The sequence below is a fragment of the Armigeres subalbatus genome, chromosome 2, assembly GCF_024139115.2.
Source record: "Armigeres subalbatus isolate Guangzhou_Male chromosome 2, GZ_Asu_2, whole genome shotgun sequence".
NCBI classification, from domain to species: domain Eukaryota; kingdom Metazoa; phylum Arthropoda; class Insecta; order Diptera; family Culicidae; genus Armigeres; species Armigeres subalbatus.
Window position 1 is genome coordinate 260,606,843 of NC_085140.1, and position 24,901 is coordinate 260,631,743.

General features: G+C 43.8%; 1 protein-coding gene across 9 annotated transcripts in view; it reads right to left on the minus strand.

Annotated features, from left to right (window-relative positions):
• LOC134212148 (dual specificity tyrosine-phosphorylation-regulated kinase 2) overlaps window positions 1-24,901 on the minus strand; it is a 446,248-nt gene that overhangs the window by 100,954 nt on the left and 320,393 nt on the right. For all 9 annotated transcript variants that reach the window (XR_009979207.1, XR_009979205.1, XR_009979206.1 and 6 more), the window contains one exon: window positions 18,009-18,252. Coding sequence is in view for 6 of the 9 variants with exons in the window: in XM_062689745.1 (XP_062545729.1) it covers window positions 18,009-18,252 (244 nt within the window). In the remaining 3 variants the exon portion in view is untranslated. The remainder of the gene's footprint in view (window positions 1-18,008; window positions 18,253-24,901) is intronic.

Consider the following 24,901-nt stretch of genomic DNA (forward strand, 5'->3'; position numbering starts at 1 on the left):
CATCCCTGGAGCGGAATTGTTACATGAAAGGAGAGCAAGTGAGAACTCAATCATCGAAAAGGGACGATCCATATCATCCCTGTCAGCAAAAGCATCACGTAGCTCTTGCCTCACCGGTACCGAATCCGGACAAACTTTCTTTGCGAAGTCAAGTATCCACCGCGACGAGCTTTCACGATCTTCGTTTACGGACGACGCGTTGCGCATTCTTCTCCCGACGGTCCACAGAGTTTTCATTGAAGTCTCGCGCGATAAACCTTCAACAAAAGTGCGCCAATATCCGCGCTTCTTCACTTTGACCAGTTTCTTGAACTGGATTTCGAGCGCGGTGTATCGTTTGAGAAGAACGATCGCCCCGTGTTTCCGAAATTCTTTGAACGCGGCGGATTTCTCGCGATAAAGATGCGTACACTCGATGTCCCACCACGGACTGTAGGGTTTCCTACGAACCGAAGCTCCTGGCACCGGCCGACGTTGTGCCTGAAGAGCGCTTTCAAGAATCAACTGCGATAGAAACTTGTACTCTTCCCGCGGGGAAGCGCTTCTATCGACTGTATGCCATCGCTGATGGCGTCCGCATATTTGCCCCAATCGATGTGCTTCGTTAGGTCATATGAAAGATCGATGGAAGCAGATTGCTTATGTCCATTGGAAATCGAAACTTCGATCGGCAAATGATCACTACCATGGGGATCTTGGACCACCTTCCAAGTACAGTCCAACGATAATGAGCTCGAACAAATGGAAAGATCTAGACGGCTATCTCTTGCTGGAGGAGCCACTCGTGTAACTTCTCCTGTATTCAAAATTGACATATTGAAGTCGTCGCAGAGGTCGTATATCATTGATGAACGATTGTCGTCGTACAGTTCCCCCCAGCCTGTTCCGTGGGAGTTAAAATCTCCCAGGAGCAACCGTGGCTCGGGCATAACCGAGCAGATGTGCGAGAGATCTCTTCGAGATATCGCGGTGTTTGGAGGAAGATATATCGAGGCGATACTGAGGTCTTTTCCTCGAATAGTCACCTGACATGCGACAGCTTCGGTGCCAGACATCGGCGCAAGATCGACTCTATAGAAGGAGTGCTGTTTTTGATCCCTAACAGCACCCTACATATCGATTTGCCCGATCGCGGCGGATTATGTTGAAATCAGGAAAATGAAGGTTCACATCTGGTGTTAGCCATGTTTCACATAAAGCAAAAGCATCGCATTGTAATTTGTTAACTAAAAATTTAAAATATCTAATTTTGGAAGAATACTTCGACAGTTCCACTGTAGAATCGAAATCATGTTACCCTTATTGACTAAGTTAGCCATCGAAGGATACAAATGACTCGAGGAGGGGCATTTTCGAAGCCAGCTGCTTCAGGAGAGGAGTCAGAATAGGAAGAACAATTTTGACCATGTTCTTCACGGGGTCGGAAGCATCAAAGAAGTTGAGGATGAGCTCCACGATGCCAGAAAGTGTGAACATTGGAGCGCTCAGGAGTTCTTCTGCTCGCTCTGTATGCTCTCTTTCTGGCTGAGAAATCGCAAAAATGGGGCATCTGGGATTTTAGATGTTCCCGGAAGCGGTGGAAACTCTCGATCATCCCGATGTGAAACCACAAAAGTTGAACGTTTTTGAGTATTTCCACCCGCTTTGAATTTGACCATGTTGGATTGGGGCTCACTTTGAGGCTGTTTTCTAGGCTTTTTGAGGGTCGCTGGCTCTGTTTTATTCTCTTCCTCGTTGAGCCATTGAAAACAAAGGGAACCCCATTTCCAACCTCGGAGTCAGAGCTACCTTGATCGTCCAAAGGAAGAGACGAGTAGATGGTGTCAGAAACGAGTGGAGGAGCGGCCTTCCTCAACATTTCGGCGTAACTTCGCCGAGAACGCTGCTGAAGAGACCGCTTCTGGTGTATTCGCTGCTGTATGTACGTTGGGCAAGCTTCAAGAGCATGTGGAGGGCTTTCGTTACAATAAACACATTTCGGTGCCGTCTTGCACGCACCCTCCACATGCTTCTCTCCGCATGATGCACAGCGAGGTTTATTGCAGCAGTACTGAGCGGTGTGGCCCAGCTGCTTGCAATTAACACAATTCATCACCTTCGGTACATACAGCCGAACAGGTAGACGAAGTTTGCCAATCACTACGTAGTCAGGCAGTGCGGACCCGGAGTGACGCAGAAAGAGTCAGACGGGGAATAACTCCGCTTCTCTCCCTCCTGCGACACCGAATACATTTGTTTGCAATCGAGTATCGCAACAGGAGGCAAAGAAACGTTCTTGAAACGACCGAAACCTTGTTTCAAATCGTCACATGTCATACTTCCCTCCGTCACCACCCCCGCGATCTCACACACTGCTGACGGTAAATACACCCTATATTCGAGAGTGAAAAGCTCACAGGTGGCAATCTCGTTGGCCTGTTTGCGATCACTGACCGTGACATTTGAGTTTACTGGACCCAACCATGTCAATGGTCGTGACAGACGAAAATCGCTTTTCCAGATCTTTGCTAATCTGGCTGATATTCAAACGTTTGCCTTTGGGTCGAAAGAAAACAACATACGGCCCACTAGAGTCGTGAGGGTAGACCTTGGGACGGGGGCTCGTAGAGGAAATTTTAGTGTTGCTGGTGTCCATTTCATTTTGGTTTGGAACACCCGCATGCAACGAAACATCTGACATGGAATACGAAGTACCCCCGCCATCTTCGCCTTCGCGCATTGCGGACACGAAATGCGCCGCTGCAGCGAGGCACAATCTATTTTAAAACTAAACAATTATCACAAGGACAGAAAAAACACACACACACACAAATTAATGAGAGGGGTAGACGAGTTAAAGAAAAAGGAAAAAAAACTATTCCAATAAGATGGAGAAGAAAGGGGAACAACGAGAGGGAGCTCAAGTAAATACTTGCGTTCACACTGCTGTGTCGCCGGCTAACGGCTCTGGCAGCACACACTGACTGGATGGACAATAGCCGGGGCGGTGGTGCGGTCGAAGCCAACCACGCTGTTGTTGGTGTTCTTGCCGCAGACAACACTGCAACTGGGATGATGGATGGTGGCAGGACGGCAGCGTCTGTGTTGGTGGAGACGCACGATGGATGATGACTGTCGGCGTGGGGCGATGATGCCTGCGCCTGCGATGGACGCCGAAGAAACTGCAAAACTTTGCGTTGTCTTGCAAAAGCAACGAAATGGCTACTTAACTGCTTCAGCTAAGCACCACTTCCACTCAAGCACTATGCTTCAAAACACTTTCGGAAAAAACCTCTACCTGTACTTCAGGAAAAAAACCAAAAGAGAAGCAGACCGTACGCGGACTTACAACCGTCTCGCTCGGATGCTCGACGTGGAATGATAACATGGAATATGTTTGTTTTCTGCAGCAGCATGACATTTTGGCAAGATTGATCATGTGAATTAAATACAATTGTACCATTTTGGTACAGATGTATCACATTAAAGCTCATTTTTCGTCATTGCAAAAAATAGCGTGTGCAACTCGTTGCAAAACTCGATTTTTTCAGCACTCGTAGTATTTATCCAACTCGGCAAGCCTCGTTTGATAAACGTACAACTCGTGCTGAAAAAATCATCTTTTTGCAACTAGTTGCACAAACTACTATTTTGCAATTCCTGATCATAATATCTGGTTTACAGTTCCCCTTTGAGTTTTATCGGCCTACTTTTCCATACCAACGAAATGGGTGCTTCAATGAACATTATGCAACTCAGATGGGTTGCATAATGTTCATTATAACACTCATTTGGGTGCTATAATGAAAAACCAACATTAGAACAGTAGTTACATGACTACATTTTGCTGAATGACCTTGGGTAAGTGTTCAAATAGTGTAATCTCTGCCTCGGGTAATACATGAAATAGTTTGATGCACATGACATCGAAAATTTCCAAAGGCAAGTACATCTATCGCTTTACGGCTTATCGAACAATGCAATGTGGCACGGTAACATGGAATCTAATTGTTTTCTGCAGCAACATAATTTATTGGCAAGAATGATCATGTGGAGTTAATTAGAATGTACATTTTGGTACAAATTTATCAAATTAAAGTCCATTTTCCGTCATTGCAAAAAATAGCGTGTGCAATTCGTTGCAAAACTCGATACAACTCGTACTACTCGTGCTGAAAAAATCATCTTTTTGCAACTTGTTGCACAAACTACTATTTTATAAGCAAAATGCATTTCAAAAACTTAATCATTCTTTGCACTTATCCTAAATGGATTCACTCGCAATAAGTTGCCCTTGACGGGAAGCCCTATTCCATTGTTTCTTATGAAAAATAGGTAAAATCGAACTTTATGCTTAGAACATACGGCTAGAATAAATGTCGAATGCAACTTGTTGCAAGCAAATCGGTTAAGGATTAGTACCAGAATAGTGAACTAGACTTCTTCACACGTAAAGTATTCCGGTTTTCCAGTCAAATGCAAAATGTTGCAAATAAATCGGACAAGTGTGACTTTTCTACACATTATTGTCTAAAGAAAATGTATTTTGGCGTTAACTTCTGACCCCATAGTCCGATCTGGCAAATTTTCAATAGGAAACAATGGAACAGGATTCCAACTTGTTGCAAGTAAATCGGTTGAGGGTAAGTAAAAAAATGGCTAGCCTTTTTTACGCACTTTTTTATATCAGCCTTTATACAGCCAATTTCCAATAGAAAACAATGGGACATGATTCTCCGTTGAATGAAACTTATTGTAAGTAAATTGGTTGAAAGCATGTAAAAAATGAGCTGGACTTTTCTACACACATTATGCAATCATAACAAAGTTTCTTTTTCATTATTCATTTGCATTTTTAATATATCAAATTGTTCACACAACGTAGGGTCGTCCCACCCTGGACGAAACACTGATTTTGATATTTCCTTTTCTGCCAATATTTTGCTATTGTTTAGCTGGCAAAATGAGTTATTTTTGAGCTATTCTCTTAAACATTTTCTGTTACTTACAACGAATTTTTCTATTCTGTTTTTCATATATTAATGGTTTTTTATCTAATTTTATTTGCTTGTCTAATACATGCATTCATTTCTTAGACTAGGTGTTCCGTGTTTTTCTTAAATATCTTGGCTGTGCATATGCACAGCACATGTTTCGAAATGGACAAATTGATATGAAATTTGCCGTGTCTTGGAGGGACTCGAATCCTCAACCTCCTACTCTCTAGATAGGTGTAATAAGCCCTAGGGGAAGAGGCCCCAAAACGCCCCCCGAGGCAAAACGCCTTTTGTGGTTTCCCTCATATTTACCGTCATTAAGATGGCCGTAACAAAACTAGATCTAAAATTATGTAGGTTAGGCGAAAAAAGTTTCAAAATAGTGTATGGGAAGGTCGGAAAACCGAAAATTTCCACATTTTGAAGAAACATCTAACATTTTGGCGAGGCAAAACGCCCTTGTGAAACTAACCTACAATGTACTTGCGTCTCCACGCACTATCCATACTGTAATACTGATTCGCCGACGCATGGTGCTTTGTTCCCTAAGAGCTACCAGCTAAAAGGCGTTTTGCCTCATGAGTTTTCCGGCAACAGAATATCACCACTTTTTTGAAATGTGAATATTATCAATATGATTGAGATTTTTGACAATTTTTGAATGGCATCAACTAGCTATCTTGTTTAACTGTTGCATAATGTAAAAATACCCATGAATAGCGTTACAAATGAGTCAATAAAGCAGTGTTTGCTTAGCTAGGGCATATTGCCCCCCCTTCCCCTACACAACCTACACAACCTATACGACACGAGGATTCTTTTTCGCAAATTTCATATCAATTTGTCCATTTCGAAACATGTGCCGTGCATATGCACAGCCAAGATATTTAACAAAAATTGTTTTCGTACGGCCGAGTTGCCGAATAATATGCAATTAATTGTAATCAAGTGCCGGTCTTCCACCGTCATAAGTCGTCTGAGTACACGCGACCGCATGCGTAGGGCAATCAAACTTATCAAATGCTTTAGCCAAGCAAGCCTTTGACACAGCAGAGTGTGATTGATTCGCACTCTGTACAAATCCGCCCAGCCCGTTGTTGTGGGCAATTTGGTACTCGGATTCTGATGGCTTTTCCGCAAACGTGACTTTTAAGTGTTCTTGTTGTGTTGGGGTTATCACGCCTATCTAGAGAGTAGGAGGTCGCAATTAGTCGGAACAATGTCCGTTGTCCAATGTTTTCTTTGCGGTCGTGTCTTGTACACAACCCTTCTGATTTTTAGATTTCCAAACAAACAAAGTTGCGTATCGCATACGCAGGACAAAATAGAGAGTTTCCAAGCGTAGTGTATTGAACCATTTTGCCTATTTCGGTGATTCGAGTCTGATTCCTTGGCACAGTCAGCATAATGCACCCTCGAATAGGGCCACAACTTGATGCCACCTTCGATTCCTATCCACAATTTTGCAGTGCACGAATATCTTTATTTGATTTTAGGTTTCGACTCTGTCAATTCAATTCAATTATTTTTATCGGTTCAGAACCGAATGCACACTGCCCAAATCGTAACGGAATTCTACTGCCAGCCGAACACGGAGGCAATCGTAACGGGGAGGGACATTTGCGGCTTGTAGTCAGTTCGTTTTACCGCAATATAACATTCTGAATGCTTTTTGACATGATAGACACGATATACCGACATAGGCATGGGCACAGACACCGCCGAACCGGGAAGGGAACATGTTGCGTGCCATGTCATTTTTATCGTCTTTTTGTAACTTATTTGCCCGGACCGGCTGACTGCCGGAAGCTTATCTTTAATGCTCAGAGCTGCTTGATAATGGGAAATTTTCAATACTGTGAGGATCTAGACTCCAATTCTATCAATTTCTTTTTAAGAAACCGACTGGTATTTCTAGCTGGGTGAAAACTGGGAATTGTCACCAAGATTCAAGTCAACATGGCACTGCTATTAACATTAAAGTTGAATCTGAAAAACTTATCATATTTAATAAAGAATGACGAAATGTTTTCGTTGGTAGTTTGGAAAATAAATATTAAATAGTCTGCTCGGCTTGGCCTAAAACCTCAAAGTGAATAAGTGTTTAATGAACGCTCACTAAATAATGCTACGAGCATCTCGTCATATTTGACCTGATAAATTCGAAATTAATATTATTACAATGTTTTAAAGTACCTTTCAGGGACAATAACATTACATACTTAAATAGAATATGTACTCAAATAGTCTGATCGGTAAAAGCACGGAATTACCGAGCCTGATGTCCTGTTGACGGAATGTTTCGGGTTGGACTTTTTGTCTTTCTCGTACAACAAAGTTGTACTGAAAGACTATCATCATATACCAATGTATGTGCATGAAAGCTAAGAAAAATAAGAAAAACTACTCCTCATATAGCAATACATAACCGATTTTCTCGCAACAAGTTTCATTCAACAAGGGACAACGCCTAGTTGATCACTATTGGATTTGACAATGATCGATCTTTGCGTTTGGTAGTTATGAATAAAATGGTATATCGAACTATATTGGCTAAATGCAAGAAATGCAGTATTTATCTAACTTAGTTGTTTATTTCCTTCACTGGGCATTTTGCATCATTGTGCTTGCAACACAATATACAAATGTATGCATTTAATTGGCATAAAAAGTTCTCAATTAATAACTAGAACACCAAGTTTGGAGTCAGCAATAAATTAATGCCATATATGCAACTAACTTACGCAAAAGCCCAGAAGAAGAAAATATGCTTGATATAACATTCCGAAGGTTCATATGTTGGTGTTTTCATACAAATGGAAGAAGGCGCACTCTGATTTGGTACAACAATGTGATTTATTGTGTTCTAATAATATCTTCACCATATTCAATGCCGCATTTCATCAATATCCCTTCATATCCTTTTTTCCAGCTCTTTCAGTTATTTTTAGAATCCCGGAATACATTAACAACGACTCCCAAATCAATCAGTGGGCTTCCAAAATCGATGATGACGAAAGCGAAAGTCAATATCCACACCGCGTGGGGAGTTTCGTATTTATCTTCATATGCCACCCACAGCAACCTGTTTTCAAGATGTAAAAGGAAAATCAAAACAGGACGTACCACAAACCCACGATGGATTGCTATAGCAATGTATGCATGGGGAAGTTGATATAAAGCATTAACATACCTATCAAAGGCTAAGCGAAAAAAAAACTTCATTTACAAATATGGGGATTACATTTAGTAATATTTAAAAATAATTACCATTATTTTCTCAAAAACAAAAATCTAGTCTTAATATATGTTGACAATTTGTTTAGCAATAAATTCCAATAGTTTCCAATTCAATATTTATCTTATAACTCCGGTATGCAAGTACCGATGTAAATTACTGAATGACAATCACAATAGTCGATAAATCCGGATACCGGTGGTTGTCCCAGTACCAGTACCGACGAAAATATGGTAGATGAGGTTCTATCGTAATAGTTATGATGAAAATAAAAAGGCTGTGTTTTGAACCACATCTCTCCTACATTAGACGACAAAAATCCTTTGTATGATATAAATATTTGTAAGTCCAACGCAAGCGATAGTAGGGCTGTGGTCCCACTGTTTCGTCTACTCTTCGTTACTAAATAATCTACTGATTTCGATATTTTCTCGCGTAAACCGTTACTACAGATTATAAGTCACAACAAAGCTCGCACTAATTTTAAGCCCATGTTTCTTCGTTTAGTTTCGCAACCCTATTGAACCATTGAACCAAATCACAAAAATATGAAATGACACATTTAAATTATAATTTCTAATTCCGCTAAAATAAATACCAAAAATCCAATAAAAAAAATCAATAAAAAAAATACAATAAAAGCAATAATAATTGAATTTAATAAACCTTTCAGACAATTATAGAACACAACAAGTCAAATCTGCCGTTTCCTCTGTAGATAAATACAATGATAATTTATTGAGTTGAAATTCAAATCAAGTTGGAATGGAAATGTTGTAGAGTTGAATCGATCTGGGCAATTTTCAATAGAAAACAATGGACAGAATTCCTTGTTGAATGCAACTTGAAGAGACGTATTTCTGCTGTGAATAGGGCCTTCTACGGATAACGTAACCAGCTTAGGTCCCGCAACATGTAGATGGGAACGAAATTTGCTCTATATAGAACTTTGATTCTACCAGTGGCCCTCTATGGACATGAAGCATAGACGTTAAAAGAAGCGTATCGGAGAACTTTCGGAGCTTTCGAGCGAAAAGTGCTGCGTACAATACTCGGAGGGAAGCTAAAAAAATGGCACAGACGCATGAACTTTATCAAGTAAACAAAGATTTTTTTTAGTCTTAGTTTTAATGTGTTTTTTCATACAAAGTATTCAAAGAAGGAAACGTTGTTAATCGTATAAAATACGGCTGACTTCAGTGGGCTGGTCAGTAAGTGCCAACGTCAGAAGAAAGAATGGCGAAAACAGTATTCAACAGAGAACCGGATAGAGGCCACGAAAACGGCTACACGCGGTGGAATCGGACCTGGGGTCTACCCAAACTTCCTTCAGCAAATGGCTTCCCGGGGACATTCTTCTGGGAATTTTCGAAAGAAATCTTGTAGAAAGTTTCGTATAAATTTCTCTAAGAATTCTTCCAGGAATTCTTCCAAAACATCCTCAAAAAATTTCCCCATGAATTACTCCTGGAATTTTTCCCGAAATAATTCCTCCAAAAATCCGTCAAAGAATTTGGACAAATTCTTAGAGAATTTTTTAAAGATTTTTTAGAGTAATATTCGAAAGAATTCTTTAAACAATTTTAGGGGGAATGTTCAGTAGAATTATTTAATTTCCGCGGGAACTCCTGGAAGGATTTCCTAAGGGGGGTTCTACCTATACCTGTGCACCAATTGAAAACTTACCGGCGGCAGCCTGAACTGATTAAAAACGTCAAAAATTCTCCAGAGATTCTTCGGCTGTTCTTTTAAGAGTTCGTATGGAAGATCATCAAAAATTTCCTCTGAACATTATTTCAGGTATTCATCCGAAAGTTCTTCCATGTATGCATCCGAAAGTTCTTATAGGAATTCGTACCGGAGTTCCCTCAATAATTCCTCCAGGAATTTATCCGGAAGATCCTCCAGGAGTTCCCCCAGGAGTTACTCCAAGAATTCCTCCGGAAGTTCCGAAAGGAATTCCTCCGGAAGTTCCGCAAGAAATTCCTCCAGAATTTCCGCCAGGAATTCCCCTGGAAGTTCTGCCAGGAATTCCACCGGAAGTTCCACCAGGAATTCCACCGGAAGTTCCGCCAGGAATTCCTCCGGAAGTTCCGCCAGGCATTCCGCTAGGAAATTCCGCAAGGAATTCCTCCGGGAGCTCCGCCAGGAATTCCTCCGGAAGTTCCCCCAGGCATTCCGCCAGGAAATTCCGCAAGGAATTCCTCCGTGAGCTCCGCCAGGAATTCCTCCGGAAGTTCCGCCAGGAATTCCTCCGGAAGTTCCGCCAGGAATTCCTCCGGAAGTTCCGCCAGGAATTCCTCCGGAAGTTCCGTTAGGAATTCCTCCGGAAGTTCCGTTAGGAATTCCTCCGGAAGTTCCGTTAGGAATTCCTCCGGAAGTTCCGCCAGGAATTCCTCCGGAAGTTCCGCCAGGAATTCCTCCGGAAGTTCCGCCAGGAATTCCTCCGGAAGTTCCGCCAGGAATTCCTCCGGAAGTTCCGCCAGGAATTCCTCCGGAAGTTCCGCCAGGAATTCCTCCGGAAGTTCCGCCAGGAATTCCTCCGGAAGTTCCGCCAGGAATTCCTCCGGAAGTTCCGCCAGGAATTCTTCCGGAAGTTCCGCCAGGAATTCCTCCGGAAGTTCCGCCAGGAATTCCTCCGGAAGTTCCGCCAGGAATTCTCCCGGAAGTTGCGCCAGAAATTCTCCCGGAAGTTCCGCCAGGAATTCCTCCGAAAGAACCGCCAGGAATTCCTCCGGAAGTTTCACCAGCAATTCCTCCGGAAGTTCCGCCAAGAATTCCTCCGGAAGCTCCGCCAGGAATTCTCCCGGAAGTTCCGCCAGGAATTCCTCCGGAAGTTCCGCCAGGAATTCCTCCGGAAGTTCCGCCAGGAATTCCTCCGGAAGTTCCGCCAGGAATTCCTCCGGAAGTTCCTCCAGGAATTCTTCCGCAAGTTCCGCCAGAAATTCCTCCCGAAGTTCCACCAGGAATTCCTCCGCAACTTTCGCCAGGAACTCATCCGGAAGTTCCGCCAAGAATTTCTCCGGAAGTTCCGCCAGGCATTCCGCCAGGAAATTCCGCAAGGAATTCCTCCGGGAGCTCCGCCAGGAATTCCTCCGGAAGTTCCGCCAGGAATTCCTCCGGAAGTTCCGCCAGGAATTCCTCCGGAAGTTCCGCCAGGAATTCCTCCGGAAGTTCCGCCAGGAATTCCTCCGGAAGTTCCGCCAGGAATTCCTCCTAAAGTTCCGCCAGGAATTCCTCCGGAAGTTCCACCAGGAATTCCTCCGGAAGTTCCGCCAGGAATTCTCCCGGAAGTTCCGCCAGAAATTCTCCCGGAAGTTCCGCCAGGAATTCCTCCAAAAGTACCGCCAGGAATTCCTCCGGAAGTTTCACCAGCAATTCCTCCGGAAGTTCCACCAAGAATTCCTCCGGAAGTTCCGCCAGGAATTCTCCCGGAAGTTCCGCCAAGAATTCCTCCGCAAGTTCCGCCAGGAATTCCTTAGCAAGTTCCGCCAGGAATTCCTCCGCAAGTTTCGCCAGGAATTTCTCCGGAAGTTCAGTTCTAATTATAGCACAACTTTAGACCTGATCGGGTGATGGGGTCGCTAATTGAAATATTCAAAAACGCCTTAACGTATTTCAACGGTTTGATCTTAGTTTTATTTTTCAATATCATAACAAGACATTTATTTGCTATTTCACAAACATTTTTTTATATTATTTTTAATGTTTTGCTCTCATGTCGTTCAAAGCAATAACTGTATCTGTTATGCAGAAATTAATTTCGGAGCGACTAAATATGATTATTATTTATTCAGACTAAGGCCGAAGTGGCCTGTGCGGTATATAAGAGTCTTCTCCATTCGGCTCGGTCCATGGCTACACGTCGCCAACCACGCAGTCTACGGAGGGTCCGCAAGTCATCTTCCACCTGATCGATCCACCTTGCCCGCTGCGCACCTCGCCTTCTTGTACCCGTCGGATCGTTGTCGAGAACCATTTTCACCGGGTTATTGTCCGACATTCTGGCTACGTGCCCGGCCCACCGCAGTCTTCCGATTTTCGCGGTGTGAATGATGGATGGTTCTCCCAGCAGCTGATGCAACTCGTGGTTCATTCGCCTCCTCCACGTACCGTCCGCCATCTGCACCCCACCATAGATGGTACGCAGCACTTTCCTTTCGAAAACTCCGAGTGCGCGTTGGTCCTCCACGAGCATCGTCCAGGTCTCGTGTCCGTAGAGGACTACCGGTCTAATGAGCGTTTTGTAGATTGTCAGTTTGGTACGGCGGCGAACTCTATTCGATCGGAGCGTCTTGCGGAGTCCAAAATATGTACGATTTCCAGCCACTATACGTCTTCGAATGTCTCTGCTGGTATCATTTTCGGCAGTCACCAGTGAGCCCAAGTACACAAATTCTTCTACCACCTCGATTTCGTCACCACCGATGCCAACTCGCGGTGGTGGCTCACACTGTCTTCTCTTGAACCTCTTCCTATCATGTACTTCGATTTCGACGTGTTGATGACTAGTCCGATCCGCTTGGCTTCCCTCTTCAGTCTGATGTAGGCTTCCTCCATCTTCTCAAAGTTACGTGCCATAATATCAATGTCGTCGGTGAAGCCAAATAGCTGGACGGACTTATTGAAAATTGTACCACTCGTATTAATCCTTGCTCTTCGTATTAGCCCTTCCAAAGCGATGTTTAATAGCAGACACGAAAGACCATCACCTTGCCGTAACCCTCTGCGGGTTTCAAAGGGACTCGAGAATGCCCCTGAAACTCGAACTACGCACATCACCCGATCCATCGTCGCTTTGATCAACCGTGTCAGTTTATCCGGAAATCCGTTTTCGTGCATTAGCTGTGTGGGTACGTTGAATTCGCGGCACTTCTGCAGTACTTGGCGAATGGCAAACACCTGGTCCGTGATGGAGCGTTCGCCCATAAAACCCGCCTGGTACTGCCCCACGAACTCCCTTGCAATTGGTGCTAGTCGACGGCATAAAATTTGGGAGAGTACCTTGTAGGCGGCGTTCAGCAATGTGATTGCGCGGTAGTTGCTACAATCCAGCTTATCGCCCTTTTTGTAGATGGGACACACGACACCTTCCATCCACTCCTGCGGCAAAACTTCCTCCTCCCAAATCTTGGTAATGACCCAGTGCAGCGCTCTAGCCAGTGCCTCACCACCGTGTTTAAATAGCTCTCCTGGTAGTAGGTCAACCCCAGGGGCTTTGTTGTTCGTCAGCCGGCCAATCTCCTCCTGGATTTCTTGGAGTTCCGGAGCCGGTAGAATTATGTCCTGCGCGCGTTCCCCCAGGTCCATCACCATACCGCCATCTTTGTCTGCCACATCGCCATTCAAGTGCTCTTCGTAGTGCTGCCGCCATCTTTGGATCACCTCACGCTCATTCGTAAGAAGGTTCCCGTTTATGTCCTTACACATATCAGGCTGTAGAACGTGGCCCTTACGTGAACGGTTCAACTTCTCATAGAACTTTCGTGTTTTATTAGCGCGGTACAGTTGCTCCGTCTCTTCACGGTCTCGATCTTCCTGCTGACGCTTTTTCCTCCGGAAAATCGAATTTTGTCTGTTCCGCGTCTGTTTTTATCGTGCCTTGTTCGCCCTCGTGCGGTGTTGCAGCAATCTCGCCCATGCTGCATTCTTCTCTTCTGCTAACTGCTCACATTCGCCGTCGTACCAGTCGTTTCTCTGATCCGGGGGCACCGTGCCAAGTGCAGCGGTTGCAGTGCTACCAATGGCGGATCGAATATCTCTCCAGCCATCTTCAAGAGACGCTGCGCCTAGCTGCTCTTCCGTTGGGAGTGCCACTTCCAGCTGCTGCGCGTATTCTTGGGCTAGTCTATCGTCTTGTAGCCGCCTAATATTAAGCCGCGGCGTTCGACTTCGACGCGTGTTGTACACCGTCGAGAGTTTTGAGCGCAGGCATACTGCAACGAGGTAGTGGTCGGATTCAATATTCGCACTGCGGTAAGTGCGGACGTTCGTGATGACGGAGAAGAATTTACCGTCGATTCGAACGTGGTCGATTTGGTTTTCCGTTTCTTGGTTAGGTGATCTCCATGTGGCCTTGTGGATATTTTTGCGGGGAAAGAAAGTGCTTCGGACTACCATTCCGCGGGAGGCTGCGAAGTTTATGCATCGTTGGCCGTTGTCATTCGATACGGTGTGCAGACTATCCGGTCCGATGACCGGTCTATACATTTCCTCCCTTCCTACCTGCGCGTTCATGTCACCGATGACGATTTTGACGTCCCGCAGTGGGTATCCATCGTATGTCTGCTCCAGCTGTGCGTAGAACGCTTCTTTCTCGTCGTCGGGTCTCCCTTCGTGTGGGCAGTGCACGTTGATGATGCTATAGTTGAAGAAACGGCCTTTAATCCTCAGCTTGCACATCCTTGCGTTGATTGGCTGCCACCCAATCACGCGTTGGCGCATCTTACCCAGCACTATGAAGCCGGTTCCCAGCTCGTTGGTGGTGCCACAGCTTTGGTAGAAGGTAGCCGCCCGATGCCCGCTTTTCCACACTTTCTGTCCTGTCCAGCAGATTTCCTGCAGCGCTACGACATCGAAGTTGCGGGGATGTAATTCATCGTAGATTATCCTATCGCAACCTGCGAAGCCTAGCGACTTGCAGTTCCATGTTCCAAGCTTCCAATCGTGATCCTTTATTCGTCGCCTAGGTCTTTGCCGATTATATCGAGTCGCATTATCTCTTATATTGTTCGTAATGATTGGTTTTCTAGGCGGCTTATTGGGCCTGCGCAAACCTCCTGTCTCGTCGGAGGGCCATCGTGTCAGGGCTGTTTAGCGTCCCACCTAACACCAGGACTTGGGCTTGTGCGCTTTGAGCGGCACACGGTCGCTTTGGCGGAGCCTACTTGCGGATACATGCAGCTTTTTTTAGAGGTTTAACAGGGCCCACTGTCAAACCCCACCACATCCTAGGCAGGCGTCACAACTCGCAGATGGCCTGGGGAGGGATCGTCAAGCCCTTGGACATAGTCCCTGCTGCCCCCCTAAATATGATATGCTTTTTATTTTCCCGTCTGCTCGGAAAACTGCTGTACTAATTTGTTTCATTTGTGTAACATTGAATGTTGCTTGTAGATATGTGGCTTAGAGTAAAAAATATAAAAAATAGACTAAATAAATTCTAATTGGTATTTGCCAATCGTATCTCTTGCTCTGATGCACAAAAAACATGGAGTTGACAAAATAAAGCTTGTAGCCCTAGCACAACATAAAATTCACCATTCGATTCTCTTTTTTTTTGCGACTCATGCTTTTGTGAGAATTGACGTAGACCGCCCTAAAACGACTGTAACTCTGCCGTTTGATGATGGCTAATGCACATACTCACGCAAGGACTGTGTACGTACAACTTGTCGTAAATAATAAATTCACGGGCATTAGTAATTGATCGTAATAACTGCAACCGGAATCGACAAGGACATGGATTCTAGTACCTACATATGCATAGTTGATGCAACAAAATGAAAGTAGAAACCAAAAAAACGAAGGCAATTGAGGAATTTGTGACTTCATTGTGATCAAAATATGGGTAATTGACAATTTGCAGGAGATGTTTATTACATGATATTATAAGTAAAAAGAACCCTATTCATCGGGATTCTATTAACTGTGAACCAATTTTTGTTTTTCATGAATTATTTTTATTTCGTGGTAACCTTATAATGAGTCAAATTAGCCACAATCTTGAGCAGCCGGAATGCCACGTGAATCCATTACAGCAGAAACACAACTTTCCATCGTATAATCGTGATCATGTCAACGTGGGTAATCCATCAACCGAGCACCTACTCGATTTGTCACATGTTGTATTACCATGACCGTGACCAATCCCCGTTGGGTAACAACCACATTCAAAATCAGACCTCACGTTGTACTGCACTGCACCCAACTGGCGCAAACAGGAAAGTGAAAAACTGGGTAATGCTTATCCGATTCGCCGTATGCATTGCAGCAGGATGGCACATGACATGCCCAGCTATCACAGCACGACGGACGGACTTCATACAATTACTAACATCATGGAAACCGCACAGCGGACGACAACAGTCGGTGTGCACTGCAGGGGAGATTAGGATCCACGCGCGTCCAAAATGGAGAAAAGTCCCCCCATCCCACGTTTCTAGCAGGACAACTACTGCAATGCAACGTGAGATTCCGACTTTCTTGCCGCTAAGCCGTGGTGTGTCCTTTCTGCTGCTGGCCGGCCGTGGCTGGCGGCAAACTACAATGTTGTAAAGGCCCGATATCCACGGAAATTTTTCCGCCACCGACGACAGATCACGTTTTGGAAAATGTTTTCGAATTCCTGGTTTCCGCCGTGTCGCTTGTTGTCGAGGAGTCACCGCAAAATTGCGGGGGTGGACTACAGTGGGCCTTATTCGATTGTAAATTATTTTCCACCAGGATCGTACCCGGTCCCGGCGATTCAATAACTGAAAATGGGGACGACACGTTGGTAAGGTAAATAGTAATATTAGTTTATACACGTGGCTGAGTCAAACCTTGTCAAACAGGGTGCGTTTCTTCAAAATCATTCAACGACACAAGAATCATTGTAATGACTTGTAATAATATACAAAAATTAAGCTTTTCCTGACACTGCACATTTTTGGTACCTATCTTCATACTATTTTAGGTATACAAGGATAATAATGCAGCCTGATTTCTTAAAACTTTTGTCATTATCTCTCAATTATTGTCATTCATTTCAAGGTACCATTTAAAATTAGCAACATTAAAATAATATTAGGTTGATCATAGCGGTTATCATATCAATTGCCATAAGGTCTGGAAATAAATTTATTTTCCATATTTTTCTAATGCACCCTGCATGCAGTGGAAACGTCGCCATTCGTCAAGGGAAGCAAGTGAAAGACGAACCAAAACCACGTTGTCAGGAGTCAGGACTCAGTGGGAGGACAACCGACTGCGACTAACTCTATATTGACTGTTGTTATCCGTTCTGTGTGCGGGAAGCAGGCACACAAACCTAGTCCAGACAGCCCGATGCATGTGACAGAAGAGGGGAGGTGCGCATTTTTTTGTTGCTGCTCCATAATTGGATTTAGCTGGCAAGGAATAAATTTTGATTTATGTGACGTACACGACAGTTGTGCAATTCAAATTGGCGTTTACAGGGTGAAGAAGTGGGACGAGGGTGCTGTTGTAAGCTCGATCATCAGAATTATCTGGACACGGAATTATCATGTCAAAAGATTGGAAATCTTAGCTATGCAAAGCTAAATTTGTTTGAAGCCTTTAAAAATCGATGTTTGTTATTCAACAAACAAATTTCATGTTATGCACATTGTATAAATATTGTCTTCATTTCCACCATTCAACACAAACAGTTGAAAGTGTTTTCATCAATATATTGGTAAGATTAGATTAGACCAAAATTGATAATGCTATCTAATGAGCAGGTTGAAGTAGCTCGAAGTCTCGTCCCTTTTTTGTCAACAAATGGAACCGAGCGGGATGGGAATAACTCTGAGCCAGGATGCATTTATTGGGGGTGTTCTGACTTGTCATTATCCCCAACTCAGCCATCTTGGATTTTTGTATGGAATTGATGCTCGTTTGTTTACGTTTTGAACTGAAAATTGATGTTTCCCCTCGCGCTGGTTATTCCCATCTACTGACGAAGTCGAATAACATGTTCATAAAAAAAAATGTTGCTCTAAGCTACGTCACGCTGCTCATTAGACAGGACTGTTATTCCCAGATGATCCTCACCCCATCAAGGTACTTACCACTAGGCGTCAACGGGACGGGCCTCTGCTGTTCACTCTCGCTGGCCGCCGTTGACGAGGATGAGTTGTTGTTGCTGGACGGGCTCAATGGTGGCAGGGCATTTCCGTGTGAGTCGACCATGTTTGCTCGGCTTGATCTGGACGTGTTGCTGCGTGAGCTGATGCATAGACCGGCGAGATCAAGTCGCGATCCGGACAGGTGCGGTTCCCGCTCACGACGACACTTGTCGTTGTCTAGCTGAACCTGAGGGAGTGGAGACGGAGAAAGACAAGCTCGATTAGTTGTTTTTTTAAATGATGAGCGTCACAAAGCATCATTTGGAGAGCGATCATGTATAATATGCATGCATGGTGGCCTACAAGCAGGCGCTTCGTTCTTAGTCTCTGACATTCGAGCACTTTCGTTTTCGTTTCAGCTCACGTTTCATGTAGTGCTGCTTATGCTCATGGCGTGATCATTTAAATGGATGACGGGCAAGGCTGTATGCAATATCAAACAAGTGCACCTATTGTATTGCAAAAAGTTGGCAAATAAATACGTAATTAATTACTTCTTTTGGACACATCATATGAATGATGTAGTGAATATTTAAATAATGTTCGTCACGTAAAAGTGACTTCACGCTTATAGAATGTGTCGAGCTGTTTCCTAGTGAGCATTTGAATAAATGCAACTGATTTAGATATATTTATATTGAGAAATGAAGATGCACACTAGTTATTAAGTTCTACGAATTGGACAACGGAGCCATCAATATGACCAGAATGTGAACGCATGCGAATTACTTCGCATCGTGTCTGACAAAGCGGTGGGAGGTCCAAACCGAATCTGGAAAACGATTTTCAACGGCAATTCGACCGCCTTCCAAGTAGGTTGCGGAGCGGACTTAGTGTGCAATTAATTCGCGACGGATTTGCGCTACCGATTGTTGCGGTACGTGCTAATGAAGCAATTATCACTAATATGAGAAGTTATTGGTTTGCATTCAACTATGATGGTGTTTCGATAGCCGTTTTCATAATTCGACACCTAAGTTATGAGAATTCAGATTGGGTAAATGAGAAAGGTCAGCGAGGGCAAATATGATCGAATGCTAATCCCCGGAGGCTATATCAAGAAGGCGGCCTTATCCCAGTGGTTAGGGACCTTAAATCAAACCTTCCCGAAACTTAACAAACCGTTCGAGAAACCTGCAGAAAAATATCGAGAACTGATTTAAGGACAATCCTCACGGAATCCAAATTTAAAAGTACTCACGTTTTCACGGGCACACCACTCAATACGGAAGCAACGCACAACTCGGCACCAACATTTCAAAAGGGCGAAACTGCTTTTGTAAACAAGAGCTTCTCACGTCGCTGGTGGGTTAATTTGAGCCCACCCACGCAATCCAACACCACTGATGGAAGCAGCGAATCCTCTGCTTTCGTTACATGGCGATGGATTGCGTGGGTGGTCTCAAATTAGCCCACCAGCGACGTGAGAAGCTCTTGTTTACAAAAGCAGTTTCGCCCTTTTGAAATGTTGGTGCCGAACTGTCATTTTTATTAATTCAGCCTTGCTGATTCGCAGCATGCGTGAAATAATAAAAATGACAGTTGTGCGTTGCTTACCTATTGAGTGGTTTTATTAGCATTAGCAATTTAGACATTAGCAATCTTATATACTTTTGAATCAACTTTCAATTTCGTTTGGCTCGAAAATTAATTGAAGGCATTAGCTAGTATTCTACAAGGTTTTTTATTCACAGTTTCCAGTACCCAGGTGCTAACGTTGGGTAAATCACTACTTTGGCCTATGGACCCTATTTCCGGCTCACTGCACAGAAAACTAAGGATTTATACTGTTTGGAAGCCGTAGGTTTATGATTGATAATTTAAAAAAAAATCTCCTATTTATTTCGCACAGTACTCAATATCTTTCAAAAAATTATTTCATTAATTGATCCAATGAATTATTGGCAGTGGCTGATTTTCTACCCGCCGCTGTCACATCCAGGCGCTATAGTATATGTGCAAAATAGCCAGCATGAGTTAACCACCAGAAATTTGTATGGCGAAAGACATCTAACGCAGGTTTTCTCAACAGCAGGAACTTTCCACGAAAATCTATTTGGTACCAGTTATGTACGACGGTGTCCACTACTACGCCTACCAAATATTTTTTCGACTAAGTGGCTTATTTTCGAGATATTAAACCTTAGATGCCTTTCGTCATACTGATTTCCAAAAGTTAACCCCTAGTGTGCCGCTGTAAGCACGCTTCAAGCAGGCGATTCATTATAGAGAATGAAAATGTTGATTCCGAATATTCGCTCTTTGTTGCAACACCACAGAGCCGGAGTGAGTCTTTCTACTTTTAGAAAACGGTATCATCATATAAACACCTACCTGAAAAAGATCACAGTTCTCGATACAATCATTGCTTTAATCTGATAATCACCACACAATAATTCAAAACTAACACACTTCAATCCTTGCTATTTTTTCGTTTCACCGGAACTTATATAAACATATTAGAATACATTTAGAAATGTATCCTCAAAGTGCACAAAAATTCACCTCGGCCTGAGAACTTCTAGCCGAACCGTGCTGCCAAAAGGCCAGGAGCCTCTTTTAGTATGAAGATAATCCTTCATTCTTAATAGGAAAACTGTCTAATACGTCGACGCTTTCATGTTATTTATAATTATCTCGATTTCAACAAGTGACAAAAATACAGTTTTTGAGTGTTTGGACGAAATTTTAATAAGTGAATGAACCTTTTCAACCAAACAAAAATTATTATAAATACAGTCAAACCTCCATAAGTCGATGTTCTATGACTCTATATCGACTCATGGAAGCAAATTATCCCACATTAAGCATATTTTCTGGGTTACTGTGATGGTCCCTTTAAACAGATTTCCAAAGATTTCCTATTCCACATGTCGATATTTCCATGAGTCGATGGTCCCTTCAATATCGACTTATGGAGGTGACTGTAATACCATCAATAATCATATGCATCATGCAGTCGTAGAACGTGCATATTTTTATTTATGTCGCATTTTCTACCGTACCGAGAGAGAATGAGGGTAAAATGTTGAGAGATTGAGTGAAATTTTGCTTAGGCCGGGAACGGGTTTGAAGTGAGCCGGAAATGCAATCGCTATGACTGAAATGAGTGCTGCACCTCGTTAATTTATATCAAATAAAAGCTTTTTTAAACGATCTTTAGCAAGAATGGCTATTTTTTAAGCAGAAGTGAACCACAATGCAGTATCGCACGGCTCACAAAATTCAGAAAAAGTTGCTTCCTGTCATAAATGTCAATTAAATAATGCAGTCATATGCATGTTAGGCCGGGAATGGGGTAAGAAACCCTATATGCACTGAAAGAAACATTTAGTAACCACCAGAAATTGCATGACGAGAGCATTACATGCGGGTTTTCTTTACAGTTCGACCTTTTCTCGAAAAAAGTGTTGGATGTTAATTAAGTGGAAAGCGTTCGCTGATAAAGTTGTTTAATTTTAAGAACATAGGGTAGAGAACCATTTGGGCAGCACCCCCTATTCCCGTCCGCAACGTTCATTACTCGAGCGCATTACTACCAAATGATTTGTTTCTTGGTACATGGTTTGTTTCTGTCGATATCTAGTGATGTACAGAAAATCAGGCCATTTGGTTGGAACGCGGTCGAGTTATTAACGTTGTGGACGGGAATAGGGGGCGCTGCCCAAATGGTCCCGCTCCCTAATTGATATATTAATATATTTATTCGTAATATTGATGCCAAAACAAATATTCCTAGTGTGTTACTGAGCCTTTCATTGAAACGCATCAATATTCTTTTTGAATACGAATTTCAATTTTAAATCTAAATATGCAAAATTAGTTTGGGTCCATGCTTTCACCGAAAGCAAAATTAAATTAAAGAAAATAAGTAGAGCTTTTCTCTACATCCACTGCAGTGGTTTGACAAATTGACAAGATTGTCATAGGCTTAGCAGCTTCCTAATCTTCAGTTAGCGGTGTGCACCGGTCCAAGGCGCCCCACGCTCGCCAAGTCGTTTTGCATCTGGTCTGTCCACCTTGCTCGCTGTGCTCCACGCCGACTCGTACCTGCCGGATCGGAAGCGAACACCATCTTTGCGGGGTTGCTGTCCGGCCTTCTTGCAACATGCCCTACCCATCGTACCCTTCCGGCTTTAGCTACCTTCTGGATGCTGGGTTCGCCGTAGAGCGAGTTCGTGGTTCATTCTTCGCTGCCACACACCGCCAAAGTCCTCCTGGGGCATTGTCCATATTCGGAAAGGACTACCGGTCTTCTTATCAGCGTCTTGTACATAACACATTTGGTGCGGTGGTGAATGTTTTTTGATCGCAGTTTTTTCTGGATATGCTGGAATACAAAAATGATTGTGATCGGGGACGGCGGTTACAAGTGTTAACTGTAATTTTTTCAAGCAACTCTGAACAATCAATATAACCCTGCAGCAAATCACCTACAAAACATGCTTTTGCGATATCGCGTCTCGTATGAGGAAGATCTAAGTTAATTAGTTTGCATCGGTTCTCGTAGCTGGGTAGATTTAACGGATTTCTCCAATTGATAAAACGGAGAGCAAAACGGAGGAATTTACGTTGAATTGTTTCGATGCGGTAAATATCATTTTGATAGTACGGAGACCACACTACGGAACAATATTCTACTAGGGGACGCACTATTGAACAATACAAAGCTTTCAAACAGTATATGTCTCGGAATTGTTTGGCAAAACGAAAGATGAAATCTAGTTGCGAGGAGGCCTTTGCCACGATATAGGAGATATGATTCTTGAAAGTCAGCTTGGAATCTAACATTACTCCTAAATCTTTAACATTGTTATCAGCTGTTAGCAAGGATCCAAGGTAGACGAATTCCTCGATCACCTCCCGTCCCCGTCCCCGTCCCCGTCTACCATAACACTGCTTCCCAGGCGGGCCCTGTCGCGCTCGGTTCCGCCCACAAGCATATACTTTGTCTTTAACGCATACCACCAGTCCAACAGTCACGTTTCAGGCGGGTGTACAGTTCTGCCACCTTTGCAAATTTTCAGCCGACAATGTCCATGTCATCCGCGAAACAAATAAATTGACTGGATCTGTTGAAAGTCGCACCCTGGCTGTTACACGCGGCCCTCCGCGTGACACCTTCGAGCGCAATGTTGAACAACAGGCACGAAAGTCCATCACCTTGTCTTAGTCCCCGGCGCGATTCGAATGAACTGGAGTGTTCGTCTGAAATCTTCACACAGTTTTACACACCATCCACCGTTGCCTTAATCAGCCTGGTAAGCTTCCCAGCAAAGTTGATCTCGTCCATAATTTTCCATAGCTCTATGCGGTCTATACTGTCGTATGCCGCCTGGAAATCATTGAACAGATGGTGCGATGGGACCTGGTATTCACGGCATTTTTGAAGGATTTGCCGTACAGTAAAGATCTGGTTCGTTGTCGAGCGGCCGTCAAGGAAGCCGGCTTGATAACTTCCCACGAACTCCAGTTTGTCGCCTTTCTTGCAAGAATGTTATCGCCGAAAAATCGAGTTTTGTCTGTTCCGCGCCCGTTTGTATCGTTCATTGTTCGCCCTCGTGCGGTGTTGCAGCAATCTCGCCCATGCTGCATTCTTCTCCTCAACTAACGCTCACATTTGCCGACATACCAGTTGTTTCTGTGATCCCTGCCACCGTGCCTAGTGCAGCGGTTGCGGTACTTCAAATGGCGGATCGAATATCTCTCCAGGCATCTTCAAGAGATGCTGCGCCTAGCTGCTCTTCCGTTGGGAGTGCCACTTCCAGCTGCACCCATGTACATGTGGCATTCGTTACCAATTCTCACCCACCCACTATTGTGTTCTGATCACCTTTTATGGTACATGGGGACAACGTTAAGGATCTCCATCCTTGTCTTGAGCCCAAGTCGTATTCCCATCGACTTTTATTTCTCTGTTAGGGTTTTGCTGCCAGGCGATCCTGGGTCTGCCTCTGCTGCGATGTCTTGCCGAATTCCAGCGCTTGCTTCCAGATTTCATCTCTGCTCTTACGTTGTCTGTGGTCGGCCCATTCACACTGTGTTGTTGTTGATACTAGATCGTCGATGGGGCTCAGTATTCGGGATCCAGTTGTGAACCAACCAGGCCCAAGCTGTGAAACATAGACATCGGGTGATGAATACTTGCGAATCCATGTGATCTCTGCGAATACGCACTAAGTCTCATTGGTGTATAACATAACACAGATTTCATGTTAGAGTTGAGTTTTCGAGGTTTGGTGCAATCGTCCAAGCAGATTGGATTTCCATGTTCTATGTTGATCTTGGTCCGCCGTCCGACGTTGGCTGGCTTTGGTTTAGACCTTCTCCTCTGTTTGCACGGCTACCGTGGAGTTGGAGTTTGTTTAGTGGGATCATACGACCAGGTCATTCAGTTTTCTCTACTTGGTAGAGCGCTGTGGCGTTAGTAGAACAGTATCATCATCTCGTTCGATTGCTCTAGGTAGGTAGACTGCTAGAGAGGTCCTTGATTTGGTCGACTAGGATGGGAAATAGCAACAGAGATATAATACATGCACCCTTTGTCTCACTCTTGTATGTACTCACTCACGATTCCGTGGTCAATCAGTACCAAATGGAGGGACTCTTGAAATTAAATGACCTGCTCCAGCATGATGCAAAGCGTGACAGAATAGTTCTCACATGATCGTCCGAGGCGGAATCCTGCCTGCTGCCGTCGGAGATTTGTCATCCTTTCTCTATATCTGAATTAGGAGAGGTTGTCATAACTTGAAGAAGTTGTTGTAAGTTGTCGAGCCAACGTTTCAGCTGATCAGCTGGATCAATGAGTGACCGACAAGTCGCGTCTTTATCTA